Below are 21,283 nucleotides of genomic sequence, written 5' to 3' on the forward strand. Positions count from 1 at the left end.
TTTTATTAAAAGCACCTTTGGAGACAAAATAATTTAGCCCCAAAAGGGTTTACTCGTTAAGACAAAAAATTTAGCCCCCAAAAGATAATAATTCATCATTAAATGTTCAATTTCGTCACTAAAAATAAAATATTGGCACTTTTACACTTTGAGCAACAAAAAATTTTCGTTCCTAGAAATTGGTTGTCTCTAAAATTTTCTCTCTAAAACCTTAATTTGTTGTAGTGATTTTTTTTTTTGATTTTTTTATCAGCAAAAATTGAAATAGTAATAAATAAAAAAATATACAAAGATATCCAAATATTGTAAAACTTTAATCTTTTTCTTTCTTCAACAAATATTTTAATAAGTTCAGATATAAATTATAGGGAAAATTATACCCGTGGTCCCCATATTTTACATTTTATATCATTTTGATCCATACACTTTCAATTAATTCAATTTTGACTCTTAATTTTAGATTTTTTTTTTCAATTTTCTCCAATTGATAATATTGTTAGTGTTTTTTTAAAGAAAATTACCACTAAATTACTTTAGGTTAATTGACTGAGTTTAATAAGTTTATAATTTTGCCTTTAAAAATATGACATATGACACTTTTGTGCGTATTTTTCAGAAAGAGATGCTAAGAGTTGTAATCAATTGGACCAAATTAAGACAAAATTATAAATTCATGGTCAAAATCGAGCGAATTAAAATTATAAAACTCAAATGACACAATGATGAAGAATTACCATCATAATTTACCATCATAATCAAATGATGAAATTATGATGAACTAATCATTTTCTTTCTTCAAGAATATTGCCCATGCTCCTTGCATTTTTTGTTTTTTGACTTTTTGACTATTTTTGTTTGGAGATAAAAAGTCTCGTTTTAGATATGCGTTTTGACTTTTTTACTTTTGTGAAAGAAAAATAAAATGATTATTGATTGGATGTGATATTTTGTCTTATTAGACTAAAAAACCTACTATATTTTTTTCTGGCTAAAAAAGTTAAAAAGCCAAAAAACCTGACATGCCAAATAAAAGCTAATAATTTATAGATGATTATGCAAACGTAGAACTTATTCATAGAAACTTATGGTAGATGATAGTGCGGTGTGGTTGAAATTGTCCGTCTAAAAAATAATAATAATAAAAACTTTTTAAAAAAAAAAAAATGAAAGAGAAAAGTCAATAACAGCGTTTCAATCAGCAATTAGAAAAAATGAATGAGAAAGAGGTTTAGTTGTTGAAGAACCGCTCGTCCTTGAATTAAATGGTGAATGAGGAAAAATGTAACCCATTGAGGACTTGGTAATTATTCTCTCATTTGCATTGGAAATTGCTTAATGAAAAATTCAACTACTCTTATCTATCTATATCTATAAATAGACACACTTTCCATGCTAGATATCTATCTCCTCCTTCAAGCCATTAGTCACAGAAATTTCAATTTTCTTCGATTACAATGGGCACTCCCTTTATCCTTGTAACCATAGCCATCATGGCTTTGGCATCGCTTGTATCTGCTTCTGACCCTAGTCCTGTACAGGATTTCTGTGTTGCTATCAATAACTCTGCTGGTATATTTTATACTTGTCTCTCCTAACTGTGTGCCTTTCAAACTTAAGTCTTAGATTTTGAAATATAATTTTAGTGACAAAACTTATTTATAGCGATTGTATTTTGATGATAATTAAAACCTCAATTTTTAATTTTTCATTTTGAAGTCAAATATTGATTGATTAATTGTACATTTCGTAAATATGTTTTTCTATCATTTTGATAATCAATATTTTAGTGGTGCCAATTTCTTTTTCAAAGTATTAAATATGTATTAAGTTGACTCCTTTGCTGACATCGTTTATATTCATCATCAAAATAAGCAGAATTTTATGAACAAAAAAATCCACATCAGCCAAAAAAAATAAAATAAAATAATTAGAAGTTAATTACACTTTCGGTCTCAAAATATATGATATGTTTCGTTTGGTTTCCAACATTTTAATTGTTTAATTTGTGAAGGGCCAAATTTTAATTTGTTAGATGTCATTATTGTAACATTATTGAAAATTGATTAGTTTATATAACAATTTCTTTCTTTCACCCAATCCTAACTGAAGCACAACTCCATTTTTTTTTGCATGCAGTGTTCGTGAATGGCAAAGTCTGTAACGACCCAAAGCTTGCCACAGCTGATGACTTCTTCTTTTCTGGCCTCCTTACTCCTCAGAGCACATCGAACCCAATTGGGTCGAAAGTCACTCCCGTAAACGTTCTACAAATACTAGGCCTCAATACTCTCGGCATCTCCTTAGCTCGAATCGACTTTGCACCTTATGGCCTCAACCCACCCCACACGCACCCTCGTGCAACTGAGATCATCGTAGTTTTGGAAGGTACTCTCTACGTCGGCTTCGTGACTTCCAACACTGACAACCGTCTCTTCACAAAGGTCTTGTATCCAGGAGATGTTTTTGTGTTCCCAGAGGGTCTCATTCACTTTCAATTTAATAATGGAAAGACTAATGCAGTAGCTCTCGCCGCCCTAAGTAGCCAAAACCCCGGAACCATTACAGTTGCTAATGCGGTATTCGGGTCGAAACCAATGATTTCTGATGATGTTCTTGCCAAGGCATTCCAAGTGGACAAGAAGGTGGTAGACCATCTTCAAGCTCAATTCTGGTATCCCAACAACTAGAGAAATAAACAATAGAGAACCCATGAATCTATTTGTTAAACTTTAACCAAATATGATTTAATATATAGCATAAATAAGTGGGTTGGTAATGGATGATTTCCTTAAAAATTGTTTTCCTGTAATTTTATGACAATGAAGTTTGTTACATTATTTCCTTAAAATTGTTGTCCTATAATTTTATAATATTGAAGTTTGTTAAATAGTACTGTCTCTCTCATATATATTTTTTACACTCTCTTAATCTTTCAAACAATTCCCATATTCAATTGTTTAAGAGACGACAATGGACCAGCAAACTTTTGGTTATTAGAATCTTCCAAGTAGTTTAACTTGTCTATACTCTCTACGTCGAGGATATTAGTATTCAGTAACCAAAGCACAATTTGAAAAGAGATATTCGCACCGTTTTTTGTTAGTTGTCTTTAGCTAAAAATAACTCCAACAAGCTAGCTAAATTCTTCTAGTGGAGTAGCCTTTCACACGGCTTGGGGGTCTCCACAGCTTAGTTATTTGCCTAATTATTTTACCTTCCCCAATTTTTTCTAGCTAAATTCAGCTATTCAAAAATCATTCTCTAAACATTAAAAAATAGAGAAAATTTCATTTCCGTTTATAATTAGACGGCATTTGCTGTTGTCTTCATTTGAGATTTCATTTGACTCTCAAACTATTCCCAAAATATAAATTGGACCCCTAAACAATATGAAGTTTGGGGGGTCTATATTTTTGAGATAGCTTGGAAGGAAAATTAAAATTTCAAACTAAATTCCGGTGTCACATCTGCAACTTCTATTTTATTATAAACTGCAGCTAACGGCAGTGGTAAAACTGATCCATATATAATCAAATAGTTTAGGTGTAAAATTAAAATTATAAGAAATAAAAGAGTTAAATTGATCATTGAAGTATAATTTGGGGAGTAAAATAAAATTTCCTCTAAAATAAATATATTCACTCATTCTCCATTTCTCCTTTTTTTCCTCTTTTCTGAGAAACCGACAACTAAAAACAAATAAGCATTCAAAATAACTAGCTAAGTAGAGAGTATTATTTGAATACATATTAGCTAAAGTGATTAGCTAAGATAAATATCGCATTTTTACTTTAGGCTTGTAAAAATAGCTATTAGTATTCTTAACATATTATTAGTTATAATCTTTTCTTTTTTCTATAAAAAAAAAAAAAGGCAAACTCAATCATAATATGCACAAGTGCAATGATTAAACACTATTGGGAGGATTCTGATTATATTTGGTTTATGGACTTGGGTAGCCTTTTAAAAAAAGAAATGGAAAAAAATGGATGAAATATAAATAAAATATAATTATATTTCACACACCTGTTTTCTTTCTATTTCTCAATAACTTCCCAAATCAATGATCTAAACACGGCATAAGTCTTGAATAAAGTGTTGTTGGGTGTCAAGATTCATGAGATATGGGTAGGGGTGCAAAAATGGCCCAATTAAGGGCTGTGTGCGGTCCGAAGCTTGCCCGAAGGTCGAGGTGAGTCCGGCCTATTTCAACCCAGTTCGGCCTAGGCCTTCCATTTGGGGCCCGGCCCGGTCCAAAAAAATTTCAGGCCCTGCGAGCAGCCCAGCCCTCTCTGTACCAATGGTCAAATTTCAAAAAATAAAAATTAAAAACAACTTGTAATGGTTAAATAATTAAAAAAATAAAAATAAAAAATAAAAAGATTGATTTTATAAAAAAAATAATAATTAATCTTGTAAAAATAAAATTTTATATAATTAAATAAATAGCATTAATAATTTGAAAATAAAACAAGCCCGGGTCTGAGCCCAACCTAGTACTTTGGGCCTAGGCCCGGCCCAAAAAAATTTCAGACCCTGTGAGCAACCCGACCCACCCATCCGACACTCTCTACCAATGGTCAAATTTCAAAAAATAAAAATAAAAAACAACTTGTAATAGTTAAATAATTAATAATAATAATAAATAAAATAAATAAAAAGATTAATCTTATAAAAATAAAAAATTAAAATAATTAAATAAAAATTAATCTTGTAAAAATAAAAATTTATATAATTAAATAAATAACATTAATAATTTAAAAATAAAACAAAAAATAATAATAGCTTATTAAATTAAAATCAAACTAATAATGGCTTTGTCTTTGGCCGAGAGAGAGAGAAATAGAGTGTGTGTGTGATGTGATCCAGTGTCATTGTGGCTAGCAGTGACTTGCATCTCCTCATCAATCACTCAACTCAAACGGTAATATGCATATATATATATATATATACTAGCCTATCACCCGTGCTATGCACGGGATAATTATAGATATTTATATTTGTTTTAGATTTTTTTTTAATATATAAATTATGTTTTTTAAGATTTTTTATAAAAATAATTTAACAATCTTATCACTAACCATAGTGTATGAGAGAAGTTGAAAATGGTATTGCAGTAACTATACATAGATTGTATCTATAATTATTTGTATGAGGGGATTTTAAATGCTGATCAGGGGATTTTGACCAAATCAATAAATGCAGGCATGTGGAAAGACATGTGAATTGAAAAAAGTTAGTAAATGCTGATCAGGTGATTTTGACCAAATTAATAAAGGCTGAGTTTTTTTTTTTAATAAAAAATTTAGAAAATTTAGATTGGGATATTGAAGTTCCCACAAGCCTTGGGGTTAAAACCCCCCTTTTGCTTAATATATAGCATAGATATATATATATATATATATATATATATATATATATATATATATATAACGGTCATAATTAAAAATACTATAAATATTTTTCATTTTTCAAAATAAATCTCACAACAAATAATTCTCTCTCTCTCTCTCTCTCAGCTCTCAATTAATTTTGAAGTGTCATCCCTAAGTGACAATTACAATTGTGCAACAATAAACTTTTATCAGGAGAAACAAATTTTTGTATCGCGTTCGCCAGTCAGTAACATTAATTAGTTTAATTAAATTTATTAGCTACTTATTTTTTTCATTAATTATTTGTACACATGTATTAATTATTATTTTTTACTGAATGTATTTACACATTATGTAAATTAATTGTTAATTCTTATATGTTGTTTTACTTACATTACTATGGATCCTAATATGCCTAATGTTTATGTCGATGTTGATACATATAATATACAACATGAATCTATTAATTCTCTTTCTAATATCCCTCTTCCAACAGTTGGGTCATCATTTAGGAGCAGAAATAGTAGTGTTTGGGAACATTTTGAAAAAATATCTATAAATAATCTTGATGGTACAATTACATTTAAAACAAAACGTAAATACTGTACACATTTACTTAGTGATGCATCTGCAGGGGGTACTACTCATCTAAAAGGCATCCTAACAAATATTTACAAAGTCAACAACCTGATATTTGAAGTCAAATGTAATTAGGGGCTTCATCAACTGGTAATTTGCAAACATTTTCATATGATTCTATACGTGCACAAAATTCTGTAATTGATTATATTATTAGGAAAAAAAAACAACCTTTTACTACTAGTGAATGTCCTGATTTTACCGAAATGATTCACGAAAGTTTTGCACCCCAATATCAAAGTTTTTCAAGAAATACTACTAAAAACAAGATTTTAAAGAAATTTGAGGATGTTAAAAGTGAATTATTTGACATCTTTAAAAATTTGAACAGAAGAGTTTGTTTAACATCCGATCTGTGGTCAAATAATGGTTTTGAATATCAATGTATCACTGCACATTTTATTGATAATGATTGAAAATTAAATAAAAAAAAAAGATTTCATTTAAATTAGTTGAATTTCCATACACTGGTCATTCGCTTGGTGTAGAAATAAGAAATGTATTATATGAGTAGGCTTTACAAAATAAAATATTACAATTAGTTTTGATAATGCATCATATTATAATCAAATTGTAGCCCCTTTAAAATCAACTTTACAATTACTTGTTGATGGTGATTTATTTCATGTTCGTTGTTGTGCCCATATTTTAAATTTGATTGTTAAAGAAACTATGCATGTATACGAGACTTTTGTACTTGTAATAAAAAATGCAATTGTTACTATTATGTCTTCTGCTAATCGAATTTCGGAATATAGAAAAATTTGTCAACGAGAAAATATGTCATTTAAAAAATTAATTTTAGATGTAGATAGTAGGTGGAATTCAACATATAATATGCTAAAAATAGGTTGTAAATAAAGAAAAACAATAGATTTATTTTTTGCAACAACATCAATACGAGGAGTACTGACTCCCACCGAACTTAATTGGCGCAAAGTAGCATTGTATAAAGATTTTTTAAAAGTTTTCGATACTTCAACAAAATTATTTTCTTATATATATATATATATATATTCCTACTTCACTATTTGTTTTACATATTCTAGCAGAAATAATTAAAGTTTTCGTAAAATTTATATGTAATGAATATTATATAACCATTATTACTTTAATGAAATAAAAATTTAATAAAAATTTTGATAATTTGCCTCATCTATTAGGTTTAGCCATAATAATTGATCATAGATGTAAATAATTTGGTTTACAAAATTTTTAGAGCATCTTTTCGCTGATCAAACACAGTTTGCCCCTATTGTCCAAACATGCAATAGATTATTTGAAGAATATAAGGTAGCTGTATCTATAAATACACATACACACACTACACTAGCAGTCTCATCTCGAGACGGGGGATTAAGTGTTTTTTGAGCAATAAAAAGCAGAAGAATATCTTAACATACAAGTGTAAATAGTTCTGAACTACAACGTTATTTGGAAAGCCCATCAGTGGATGATTCTGATGATTTTGACATTTTGGAATGGTGGAAACAAAATGAAACTATGTGGCTTGTGGTTTCACAGATGGCCCGTGATATACTAACCATTCCTATTTCTACAGTTGCTTCGGAAACAACTTTTAGTGCAAGTGGACAGGTGCTGAGCGATTACCAGTGCAGGCTTTCACTCGAAATGGTTAAGGCACTGATGATATCCAGAGATCATATGCATGTGCTTACAAGAAGACGAAATTATAGTGAAAATGAGGGAATTCAAAATGACTTGGATAACATATCCTCGGGCAACACGACTGAAATGTCTGTTTCCTCCGATGATTGATCAAAAATTTATTTTTTACTATTTCATTTCATTTTGTTTTTTTTTTGTTTTTTGTTTTTTGTTTTTTTGTTTTTTGTATTAGATTATTGATGAGGTGGAGTATAATGTAAATGATTGGTAGGCTAGTAGGTGTCAACTTAGTTGGGATGTACTTGACCTATAGTGATGCAATTGCTCTACCATCATCAATAATCTACACCTAATTTATTTAATAATATCAATTTTTATAATATTTTATTTTATTTTGAAATAAAAATTATTCATTCAATAAATTTTATATAAATAATTTAATATTGTAATATTGAAAGTTTCATTTTCATGTATATAAAATTATTCATTTCGAAAGAAAAAAAATATTACATAATTGTTGTCATGCCCTCAAAATATGATATAATCAATCATTCACAAGATCTATAAACATTATAGAAATGTTATATTTTCATTCATCAGAGTTAATATTACAAAAGATATCACATGCATTACACTTTCATAAATGTTCATCATGAAACTATAGCATGTAACTCTAATTGAGAACAACAAAATAAATGCCCTAAGGGCTTACATCTTTCCATGACCTCACTTGGTTACAACAAAAGAAGAGTCTAGTCTCTATACAAGTAAAGCCCTCGGCTTGAATAAACATTCAACACAAAACAAAATCACAAAAGTGGAGCCTTCAGCCCCTAAGCCTTCCAAACTATGTCCTTGGAGGTGGCACGTCACCTGTACCTGAAAATGGTTTCCCAAGTAGGGTGAGCCAAAACCCAGTAGAGGTATGCTAAACATTATATGAGAATTAACTAAGCTATCAGTGTCAGATAAATGTTCAGTACTAGTAAGTCAACTCACTCCTTTTTTCATTACTAATCAATATCGACATCCGTATTTTAGTCTATTTCTATTCATTTATCCAAATTAATTCATTGACATAGTTCACTGTTATTTAAACAATTCAAAACGAGACCACAACTCATTTATCAACACTTCAATAACAAACATTATTCAACACTTCCATTTTCTTGCCATTTTACGGAATCACATCCGAGGGAACCGGCACCCATGTATGTGTAATTTTGGGACTTTCACCCTGGACGCTCCGGCCAACTTAATTATTAATGGAGTCCATCCTCTATCTCCTCCCAAACAACGATACATATACAATGTATTTAAAAGCATGTCATATACAATGACTACCAAAATTCACACATTCAACAACTCAATCAATCCGTCATATTCAATGACAATATTCATATGACTAGTTCCAATTTACTTAGTCCTCATGTAATTTCTACAACAATTATAGCTATCCTCCACAGATAGCCCAAAACAAATATTTTCTAAATAGATAAACAAATCTATCAACAGATAAATTATCAACTTTTCATAGGTGTGCGATTTATCAAACCAAACTACACCATTCTATCACATATTCCCCCAATTTCATAATTCCTAAACCAATTTCATTATTTACACAAATAGTTATTTCAACTCAACTTAGGGCAATTTTCCTCATATTCCCAAAACATTAACCCATATGTCTAAATCTCACCATTTCAACAATAATGAACCTTATACACAAACCCCCAAGGTTATTTTGTAAATCAACATGAAAACCCCTCTTTAGTTTAGAACCCAAACCTTAACTTTTACCCAAATCTTCCCAAATCCCACCATTTATACAAAATGACAAACATCTAGGTTAAAACTCATATTAAAGAGTAGAATATCCCTACCTCAAGTGTAGAAGCTCAAAGGAGAAGAAGGAAGAAACCTTGAAGATGACCAAACTCCACCTTTTTCGGATCAAATGGAAGCTCACGCAATACTCTATCTTTTTAACAAAAGAAGTAGGGTAGAAAGACCCTAAATCATGGAGTATTTGCAGAGAAAGAGAGAGTTTTAGAGAGAGGAGGTGCTGGGTTAGGGTTTTTAGGGAAAAAGAAGATCAAAAGTGGTGTAAAATATCTCTGCTGCGAACTGATATACGCGGTCTTCGCTCGAGCGAAGGAGTTGTCGCTCAAGCGACCAGACACAACAAGTGACCTCACTCGAGTGTAAGAAGCGCTGCTCGAGCGTAGAATGCAAAGCTTCAAGTCTGCCACAAACGCAGACGCACGCTCAAGCGCAAGAAGTCTCGCTCGAGCCTACGCTCGAGCGAAGAAACAATTTCACAAGGCTCGCTCGAGTGCAAAAAGTCTCGCTCGAGCGAAGAAAACAATTTCACAAGGCTCGCTCGAGCGAAGCACTCCACCTTCCTAGAAAAGTTGCATCTGGGAAAAAGACCTAAGGACTCTCAATCCTCGCTTGAGAGCAAGAAACCTCGCTCGAGCGAAGAAACAAACTACTCAAGGTTCGCTCGAGCGTAAAAAGCCTTGCTCGAGCGAAGATACCAAAATTTGGGCAACTATTTCTACCAACTAACACCCAACTTGTTCCAAACTCACCCAACAAATCCCAAAACTCAATTTCAAAGAATTAAAGGGAGGAAACAAGATATAGACAACAACATACAATCACGAAATCCGAGTACGAAACACAACAAAGGTCAGGTAAAAACCAGGATCGCTATAATTGCATACTTTTTGAGTTTTAAGTTCATAATTAAAAAAACATATGTCATACATAATTAAATTTAAGGCCTCATTTGGGTAAATGCTTTTTTAGTAACTTTTTGACTTTTTAGCTAAAATATGATGTAAAAAAAATTTGTATGTTTGAGAAGAACTTTTTGACTTCTACGAAAAGATGTGAAAAAAATAATATAAATAATTAATATTTGTACCCATGAGTCTGTGACAATGACAATGACGACATTGTACCCTTGCATTGTACCCGTGACAATGACGACAAACTTTGTCACGCCCTCAAAATAATAACATTAAACCCATCAATATAAACATACATTTATATACAAAAGATCCACATTCCCTCAATTAATCAGAGTACTTCATTACAAAAGTATTACACGTTAACAACAAAAGTAAATGCCCTACGGGCTTACAGCTTTCCAAGTTATCACTTGGTTACAAAAGAGAGTATTAACTTGGTTACACATTAAGCCCTTGGCTTGAATTTACATGTAATACATCAAAAGGAAAATAAGGCAACAAAAGTATGTCTTGCCCCTAGCCTCCCAAGCTATGTCCTTAGAGGCGGCATGCTACCTGTACCTGAAAATGATGTTGCCATATAGGGTGAGCCACAGCTCAGCAGAGATATACTAAACCAACTATGAACAATGATTAAAAGATTAGCAACTGATAGATGGCCGATACTTACACTTCCATTTACATCTTATTTCAATTCCATAACAACCAAACCTATGTTACAATTCACTTTTCATTTCTTATTCAACTTTGAGTTTGAAAACAGGGTTCAGTACTCTGGCCAAAACATTTTGATGAGATTATTGTTCATCACTAGAACATTTTCAAAATTCACGGTGGATACACATTTTGGCGTTGTATCAATAACACATAAACTACTTCCGTACTTCACAAACGATGATAATATACATTTTGGTGCTATATCAAATCAAACAGACTTTTCAATAGATAAGCATATGAGCTATATCACTACTACAACAGATAAGCATATGAGCTATATCAACATTCCAATAGATATGCATATCACACATCAACAGACAAGCATATTAGCTGTATCCACACTTCACTAGACAAGCATATGAGCTGTATCTGCACTTCACTAGACAAGCATATGAGCTGTATCTACAGAGTTCATCCCCCATCTCCTCCCAATCCTATCCGGTTTAGAGGTACATCCTCCATCTTCCCCTAAACCGCGGAGTACATCCCCCATCTCCTCCTCTACACAAAGCATATAAACACAAAGGTTCTATACACAATATAACGCATGTAAACAAAGAATCACATACGCAATCAATCAATACATAAAGTTAATGTATTCTACCAACCGTCTACACATAATGCATATAAACACATTGGTCATATACACGATCACTCAATACATAAAGTTAATGTATTCTATCAACCGTCATACTCTATGACACATTCGATTGATTAGTTTTAGTTTGCCTAATCATCATGCATTGTCTACAACAATCAATACTACCCTCCACCGGTAGCCCAAAGCTATTATTTCTAAGCAGGAAACAAATGCACAAATGGATAATATATCAACATTTTCAATTCAATTCCTCATTTTCTTCAATTAATTATATGCATTAATTAATTTAAACCAATTAGGGCAAATTACCATAGTTCACAAAGCAACCCTAAGGTTCCATTTCCATCAATGTACCAACATTAATCTCATTTCTCTATGCCTAACATGCATATAGGTTTATATATTTAAAACCCCGACTTTTGTAAAATTACACAAAGGCCCAAACTTTCTCAAAATTACCCAACAACCCCCAACATATCAAAATGCTAAAATTTAAAGACAAAGCTCATAAGATGGAGTAGGTTATCCGTACCTCGAATGATGGGGCTCAACGAAGAAGATGAAGAAACGGAAATGCTCCAAATCTCGAAATTTTCAGATTAAAAGATAGCCTTCGACGATCAACACAACTTTTGTAAAGGCCCAAGGTGAGAAAACAACTCCTACTAGATCAATCCTAAGAGAGAAGTTAGGGTTTTAGTGAGAGGAGCTCTCAAAATACCTTTTTGGAAAAGTAGGAGAGAGAAAGGATGTTGAAAAGTGAACAAAAAGGTCGGATCTCGGCTTTATATAAAAGTCGCCCCGCTCGAGCGTCCAAACCCCCGCTCGAGCGTCACTCACAGACTCCCGCTCGAGCGTCAGCAATCCCGCTCGAGCGGTGGATACACACTCCCAGAACTTTTACAGAACCAGGTCTACGCTCGAGCGTCAACCCTCCCCGCTCGAGCGTCACACAACATCCCGCTCGAGCGTCAAAACTCCCGCTCGAGCGCACAACACTGTAGAGGAGATACTGGAAGATGGAAAACTACGCTCGAGCGTCAAAAGCCCCGCTCGAGCGGACAGACGACAACGAAGGGACCGCTCGAGCGTCAAAATCCCCGCTCGAGCGTGAAGGCCAAAATCTGGGCAATTACTCTTGGTTTCTAAGTCCAACCAACCTGTAACAAACTCGCCCAACACAACCCAAGACTCGAATGCAAGGAGTAAAGGATGTAAACAAGATATACACGACAACCAACTCCGCGGAACCTAAGTCCGGATACAACAGTTAAAGAAAAGGGGAAACCGGGATCGCTATAACCTCCCCCCCTTAAAGAATTTCGTCCCCGAAATTAAGGATACGCCAAAACACAAGGCCAATTAATCACAGAGCATTCAACAACCGAGTCCCCAAGGAAAGAAATTACTTTCACAACAAACCTCCGACTTACTCTTAGCAAGGAAGATACTAACCAAGGAAACACATTCTAAACGACCACACCTTAGGTACGCAAGCCGCAACAAACCAAACCTCCCCCGAAACAATTCACCAACAACCGACTAGCACTCCAAGCTAAGTCACTACTCAACAACACGACCAAAGCAAATCTTTAGAGTAGATAATAAGAAAACATTTTCTTGTTCAAGAGGCATTTCCCAAAGATGTTTAAATTTTCAACGTTAACGTTCCGGAATAAATCTTGCATGTTCCATACGAAAACTCAAAAGCTTTGCAAACATTTTTCACAAATACGGTGTTACCCAAAACGCAGAGTCATCCACAGTTTATTTGCCCAAAAGATTAATCGGGAATTCTTTAAAATCCTTGAATTAAATCAACTTTTCAACAATGCATCTAGACGGTCCCAAACACTAGGAAAAGTTTGTTTTCCATTTCTTTCCAAAGTGACACTATCAACAACCATCACTCACATGGTGATGCCACAACTAACATGGGACACAACATTTCTATAATGATAGTTAATAGAAATAACAACAGTACTATCAACACATAAGGTATAAATACGGCTCAGGACCTGGCCAACAACCAAATGAGATCACATCTCATTCCCACAATACCCCCCTTTAACACACAAATGATACACATCTTAGTGTTGTATCAATATCAAACCAAACATCATACATACATAATGTATAAAAGCCAATCATTCACAATGATCAATCAATACATATATTAGATGTATTATTCCAACCGTCAGATTCTACGACAAAACATGTTCGATTAGTTTCAGTTTTCCCTAATCGACATACAAAATTTACAACCAACGAGACTAAACTCAAGGTGACCAATGCCAACCCGAAACCTGTTACCGACAAGCTGACTAATCAACTCAATAAACTCTACACTCAGTAATCCACACACTGATGTGCCACTCTAGCCACTGACCCCAACCACGGAGTTCTCTACACAAACCACAAATTTTGGAACCTCTTCGGATCTCCTAAAACTGAACCGCATCAACACTACGTCTAAGGGAATCACCATTCCCCGCCATGGCTATCTAGCAAGCCTGCCCACTTCCTTGACCAAAGACCGACATGGTCAACCTCAATCACAACAACCCGAACACGAAGGACCACCTTGACCAACGCTATACTCATTACTTTAGAACATAAACTGCCCTTCTTTCAAAGAATGCTACCAGCATCCACTCACAATCCAAACCCAACAATTGATAACCAATCACAACTCGAACACTACCCCTATACAACCAATGGGGTCACCACGGACTCACTGACTAGCAAGACCCAAAACACGAACCAACATACAGGTACCATTTCCACTAACTCGAGATACAAATCTCACATTCCCTCGAACATTCTCACATAGTCTTGCCAACACCGCGCAATTCTCGCAACCATCACATCTAACCATCACATCAAATCTCCACATCTTGCCTGCCACCCATCCCGAGAGTACCCTCCAGAGGCCCAGCCTCCGTGGTAAACCACTAGTCAAAACTACCGCTAGGCAACCATCATGAACCAAACCCCGACACCACTACAGGTCGCCGACAAGGCTTTCAAGGATTCACTCTTCTAACTATCCAGTAGAGTAAAGGTTCTCACTCTCCTTGCCATTAACCCACATCTCCATCCGCAAACACCATACCACTGTGACTCCATCCACGGATCACACCCCAACTACGGACTGTACACCCAATCAACCCTTACGATGGCATCTCCCGACCTAACCAGTGTTAAGGTACAAACCTATCACATTCGATCAAAATAAAGGAGCCCCAAAACTTAGGAAATACCCATATACTACTGCCCGAGATATAGCACCAACTGCTTACAATACAACACTCCCCGACACAACAATCACGACCTTATATAGGGACTAACATCCCCTCACTTAAAACAGCCAATCAGTACACCTGTAATCTCGGCAACGCTACTTACCACGAAGGTACAAGTCCAACCTTAACAAAATTATACGCTATGCCCCCGTAGGACACCATATCAAATACGTGCTACATCTAGTACTAATCGCACACTTCACATCCTCTCCAATATTGCCTTGGCTAGGACACGCACCCCTCGGTGGTTCTTTCAAATTTGAAAACATGGTTCCTCAGCCCTCATCTTTCCCAATCAAGTCACACGCTTAATACCAAAAAAAAAAAAAAAATTTTTTTGTGGTTTTACAGCAACTTTATACATTAATAAAACTTCAGAGCTACGACATGCTCCAATTCACCCATTCCAGGGAAATTAACAAACAAAGCACATATGTATACATATAGACAAACAAACAGTTTAGATGTTTCAACATTCCCAAAACACATTGGTTACACAATGGAACCCAATGATCACAAACGATAATTCACCGATTACAAAACGGATTAGCCAAAACGAAACCAACCCCTCGGTATTACCACCACTGTCGTCCCTCGCTGGACCGCCAAAATTGGTCATCTCCAAACACAAGACAACCTACGAGTTTACTAACCACGGACAAGAACTACCGACGTGGCCCCTCTGTCCACACCTGGAACAACTACGAACTTCCCCAACTGGGGCTTGGGAACTCGACTCTACTGAGGCCCTCGCAATCTGGCCTGCTAGTCCCCTAAAACGATACTGTTCCTGCCCAGTCGAATGAAACTGAGCCTGGCTAGGTTGCAAAACCCCTAAAGAAGCCCCCGGTTGAGTACAGAAACGCCGAATATGTCCCGGCTGATTACACATCCAACAAGTAGGCAGTGCCTGAGCACGAGACTGGTTCGGAATCTGGGCTGATGAAGACCCCAACAACTGCCTCCCCACTGAGCATTTGATCGATCCAAAACCCGGCTGGTTAGATGATCCTGGTGGTACGACTACTGGTTGAACTGCTAACCCTGCCCTCTTCCTCTGTGGGCAACCCGAAACCTTGTGGCCCAGAAGACCACATTTGAAACAAACGACATCCCTCTGTTTACGTTCTCCCGAACCCAAATACGACACTGGAAGGGTGGTTCTAGCCCGACCTCCCTGTTGCGGGTTTAAACCTCTTTGCCTCTTAAAAGGTCTACCAACACCCTGAGTCACGGGAGTTACCGAGATGGCTCCCTCCCCACTCTGCCCCATTGCTAACACCGCAACCTCTACATGGGCAGCTGCCTCAACAAGCACACTATATCTTTTATGCCAAGACCCCGCTATCCTCACACGGATGTCGTCACGCAGCTTACTCTCAAACTCGAAACAACGCAAGTCCTCCGTCTCCACCAATTCTGGAGCAAACCTCGACAGGTTAGCAAACCACCTTTCGAACCGTACCAAAGGTGTAGTACCTTGGCGTAACTCCACAAACTGTTTCCGCAACTCTTCCCAAATAGAAGGAGGGAAATCACAACTTCCTCGCCTAGACATCCTAGTAAGAGTAACATAGACACGTTAGCACACTCATACATGTGCCGAAGCTAAACACTCACATCCTAATACATGGACAACTGAAATTCACTCCACGTAAGCACATAGACACATAAGCACTTACGAATTTCATTTCCGGATAATGATAGTCCCGAGGCGTTACTAGAGTTCTGGTTAGAAACAGCATTGATCAAGTGCTTTCCTAACTAGACTCCCAGAAACCCAAGGATCCAATCAACATCCTAGAAACTACGTTCCATACCCACATAGTCACATAAGCATGTTATCAATTTAAACACATAGTATATGACACAACTACTAAGTCTCTATCAAGTGAGACAAACCCCTTGTGATCCTAATCACTTCCCACGTACCCAAAGTATTCGAACCCGGTACGCTCTGATACCAAGTTGTCACGCCCTCAAAATAATAACATTAAACCCATCAATATAAACATACATTTATATACAAAAGATCCACATTCCCTCAATTAATCAGAGTACTTCATTACAAAAGTATTACACGTTAACAACAAAAGTAAATGCCCTACGGGCTTACAGCTTTCCAAGTTATCACTTGGTTACAAAAGAGAGTATTAACTCGGTTACACATTAAGCCCTTGGCTTGAATTTACATGTAATACATCAAAAGGAAAATAAGGCAACAAAAGTATGTCTTGCCCCTAGCCTCCCAAGCTATGTCCTTAGAGGCGGCATGCTACCTGTACCTGAAAATGATGTTGCCATATAGGGTGAGCCACAGCTCAGCAGAGATATACTAAACCAACTATGAACAATGATTAAAAGATTAGCAACTGATAGATGGCCGATACTTACACTTCCATTTACATCTTATTTCAATTCCATGACAACCAAACCTATGTTACAATTCACTTTTCATTTCTTATTCAACTTTGAGTTTGAAAACAGGGTTCAGTACTCTGGCCAAAACATTTTGATGAGATTATTGTTCATCACTAGAACATTTTCAAAATTCACGGTGGATACACATTTTGGCGTTGTATCAATAACACATAAACTACTTCCGTACTTCACAAACGATGATAATATACATTTTGGTGCTATATCAAATCAAACAGACTTTTCAATAGATAAGCATATGAGCTATATCACTACTACAACAGATAAGCATATGAGCTATATCAACATTCCAATAGATATGCATATCACACATCAACAGACAAGCATATTAGCTGTATCCACACTTCACTAGACAAGCATATGAGCTGTATCTGCACTTCACTAGACAAGCATATGAGCTGTATCTACGGAGTTCATTCCCCATCTCCTCCCAATCCTATCCGGTTTAGAGGTACATCCCCCATCTTCCCCTAAACCGAGGAGTACATCCCCCATCTCCTTCTCTACACAAAGCATATAAACACAAAGGTTCTATACACAATATAACGCATGTAAACACAGAATCACATACGCAATCAATCAATACATAAAGTTAATGTATTCTACCAACCGTCTACACATAATGCATATAAACACATTGGTCATATACACGATCACTCAATACATAAAGTTAATGTATTCTATCAACCGTCATACTCTATGACACATTCGATTGATTAGTTTTAGTTTGCCTAATCATCATGCATTGTCTACAACAATCAATACTACCCTCCACCGGTAGCCCAAAGCTATTATTTCTAAGCAGGAAACAAATGCACAAATGGATAATATATCAACATTTTCAATTCAATTCCTCATTTTCTTCAATTAATTATATGCATTAATTAATTTAAACCAATTAGGGCAAATTACCATAGTTCACAAAGCAACCCTAAGGTTCCATTTCCATCAATGTACCAACATTAATCTCATTTCTCTATGCCTAACATGCATATAGGTTTATATATTTAAAACCCCGACTTTTGTAAAATTACACAAAGGCCCAAACTTTCTCAAAATTACCCAACAACCCCCAACATATCAAAATGCTAAAATTTAAAGACAAAGCTCATAAGATGGAGTAGGTTATCCGTACCTCGAATGATGGGGCTCAACGAAGAAGATGAAGAAACGGAAATGCTCCAAATCCCGAAATTTTCAGATTAAAAGATAGCCATCGACGATCAACACAACTTTTGTAAAGGCCCAAGGTGAGAAAACAACTCCTACTAGATCAATCCTAAGAGAGAAGTTAGGGTTTTAGTGAGAGGAGCTCTCAAAATACCTTTTTGGAAAAGTAGGAGAGAGAAAGGATGTTGAAAAGTGAACAAAAAGGTCGGATCTCGGCTTTATATGAAAGTCGCCCCGCTCGAGCGTCCAAACCCCCGCTCGAGCGTCACTCACAGACTCCCGCTCGAGTGTCAGCAATCTCGCTCGAGCGACGGATACACACTCCCAGAACTTTTACAGAACCAGGTCTCCGCTCGACCGTCAACCCTCCCCGCTCGAGCGTCACACAACATCCCGCTCGAGCGTCAAAACTCCCGCTCGAGCGCACAACACTGCAGAGGAGATACTGGAAGATGGAAAACTACGCTCGAGCGTCAAAAACCCCGCTCGAGCGGACAGACGACAACGAAGGGCCCGCTCGAGCGTCAAAATCCCCGCTCGAGCGTGAAGGCCAAAATCTGGGCAACTACTCTTGGTTTCTAAGTCCAACCAACCTGTAACAAACTCGCCCAACACAACCCAAGACTCGAATGCAAGGAGTAAAGGATGTAAACAAGATATACACGACAACCAACTCCGCGGAACCTAAGTCCGGATACAACAGTTAAAGAAAAGGGGAAACCGGGATCGCTATAAACTTGCAAACATCAGTCATGTTTAAATTATTGTTTTTTTAAAATCAACTTGAACTTGAAAACATTTATAGGTTTATAGGTTCGAAAAAAATTATTAAAACATTTATAGCGTGTATAGGTTTGTAGGAAAAAAATTATAGGCTTTTTAGCTTTTTTAGTGACTTTTTGGCTTTTAGGCTAAAATCACCACTTGCCAAAATATCACCATGAAACATTTCATAACCAAACAAAACATCTCATTAATTTTAACTAAAATTGTAACGCCCCACTTTTTTTTTATTTTATTTCTTATAATTTAGCGTGGTTTGAGTGTCCTTTTCCTCACACGATTTCAGCGTGTTTGGAATTTATCTCAAGTTGCGTCATGTACGCGCCTAGGTGGGTTGTTTTGGACCTCCTCTCATGATTTCAGCGTGGTTTGAGTGTCCCTTTCCCTCACATGATTTCAGCGTGTTTGGAATTTATCTCAAGTTACGTTGAGTACGCGCCTGATTGTTTGTTTTCCTTCTCTCATGATTCCAACATGCTTGGAATATGTCACCCTTTGCATCTACTGTATTATCTGTAGCATCACACTATTTTGCGCATTGCGCTATTTTGCGCTGTGTCCATTACTTGCATTGTGCATGCATTTTATCGCGCTATTTTGCGCTGTGTCCATTACTTGCATTGTGCATGCATTTTATTGCGCTGTTTTGCATTGTGTCCATTACTTGCATTGTGCATGCATTTTATCGCGCTATTTTGCGCATCGCGCTATTTCGCGCTGCGTCCATTACTTGCAGTGTGCATGCATTTTATCACGTTATTTTGTGCATCGCGCTATTTTGCGCTGTGTCCATTACTTGCATTGTGCATGCATTTTATCGCGCTATTTTGCGCATCGCGCTATTTTGCATTGTGTCCATTACTTGCATTGTGCATGCATTTTACCGCGCTATTTTGCGCATCGCGCTATTTTGCGTTGTGTCCATTACTTGCATTGTGCATGCATTTTATCGTGCTGTTTAGCGCATCGCATTGTTTTGTGCATTACATAGTATTGTTCGCGCTATCTTGCGCACTTTACCTACACTTGTTAGTGCATTGCATTGTTATGTACACTTCACATACATTGTTATACTTGTTTTATCCGCATTGTTATGCGTGACACTTAGGTTGCATTGTTATGCACCCCTACCGCATTGTTATGTGTCACACTTAGGTTGCACTGTCATGCACCCCCTTCACCAGCGTTGTCACGCACTTTTCACTTGCATTGCTATGCATGTTTCTAACGACATTGTACCTGTTGAGTTTCTTTCTTTTTCAAGCACGATATTGTATGTACGATTCATTTGAGTCTGGGGCGACCCGACGATATTGTATGTATGATTCATTTGAGGCTGGTGCGACCAGACGATATTGTATGTACGGTTCATTTGAAGCTAGCGCGACCAAATGAACCGCACGGTATTGTATTCTCCGTGTGAGACGTAGCGAGAATTGTATAATTCTCTTACATCCTTTCTCCATGTAATGTAGAATTCTCCTGCTTAAACTATTGCGTTTATTGTGTATATTTGCTTCATTACAGCTTTATTTGCATGATCATAAGTTATGTTCGGCATCTTGCATGTCCTTTGCATTTTGCCCCTGCCTACGGGCACATCTCTTTGTTATCTTACCTGTTTGTCTAAGTCTTCGCCCTTGTCAAAAATGGGTCGTCTCTAGGCTTTGACATTTACTCCCGTCACTTATGACTTCCGAGTTTTGTCAAAGAGGGGCAACTGTAGACACCCCATTTTTGACCGACCTTAAGACTTAGATGTCATCGATTGAGCGCTCAGTGATAGTGCATGTCGTGCTCGTTTCGAGGTTTCAGAGTTTTGGCTGAGAGCCTTGCCTCCGGGCCTCTGAACTCTTTGTGTTTCGG

At 36.2% G+C, this 21,283-nt stretch overlaps 1 protein-coding gene across 1 annotated transcript; it reads left to right on the plus strand.

Moving 5' to 3' along the window:
* The first annotated feature begins 1,394 nt into the window (after positions 1–1,394).
* Positions 1,395–2,887, plus strand: LOC114272663 (putative germin-like protein 2-1). The gene is made up of 2 exons (XM_028214379.2): positions 1,395–1,569; positions 2,137–2,887. Exons 1-2 carry the CDS (start codon positions 1,455–1,457, stop codon positions 2,685–2,687), a joined length of 666 nt encoding a protein of 221 aa, XP_028070180.2. The 5' UTR covers positions 1,395–1,454; the 3' UTR covers positions 2,688–2,887.
* Positions 2,888–21,283: the final 18,396 nt, after the last annotated feature.

The sequence above is a fragment of the Camellia sinensis genome, chromosome 1 (genome assembly GCF_055761805.1).
Source record: "Camellia sinensis isolate YWXY chromosome 1, ASM5576180v1, whole genome shotgun sequence".
Classification (NCBI taxonomy): domain Eukaryota; kingdom Viridiplantae; phylum Streptophyta; class Magnoliopsida; order Ericales; family Theaceae; genus Camellia; species Camellia sinensis.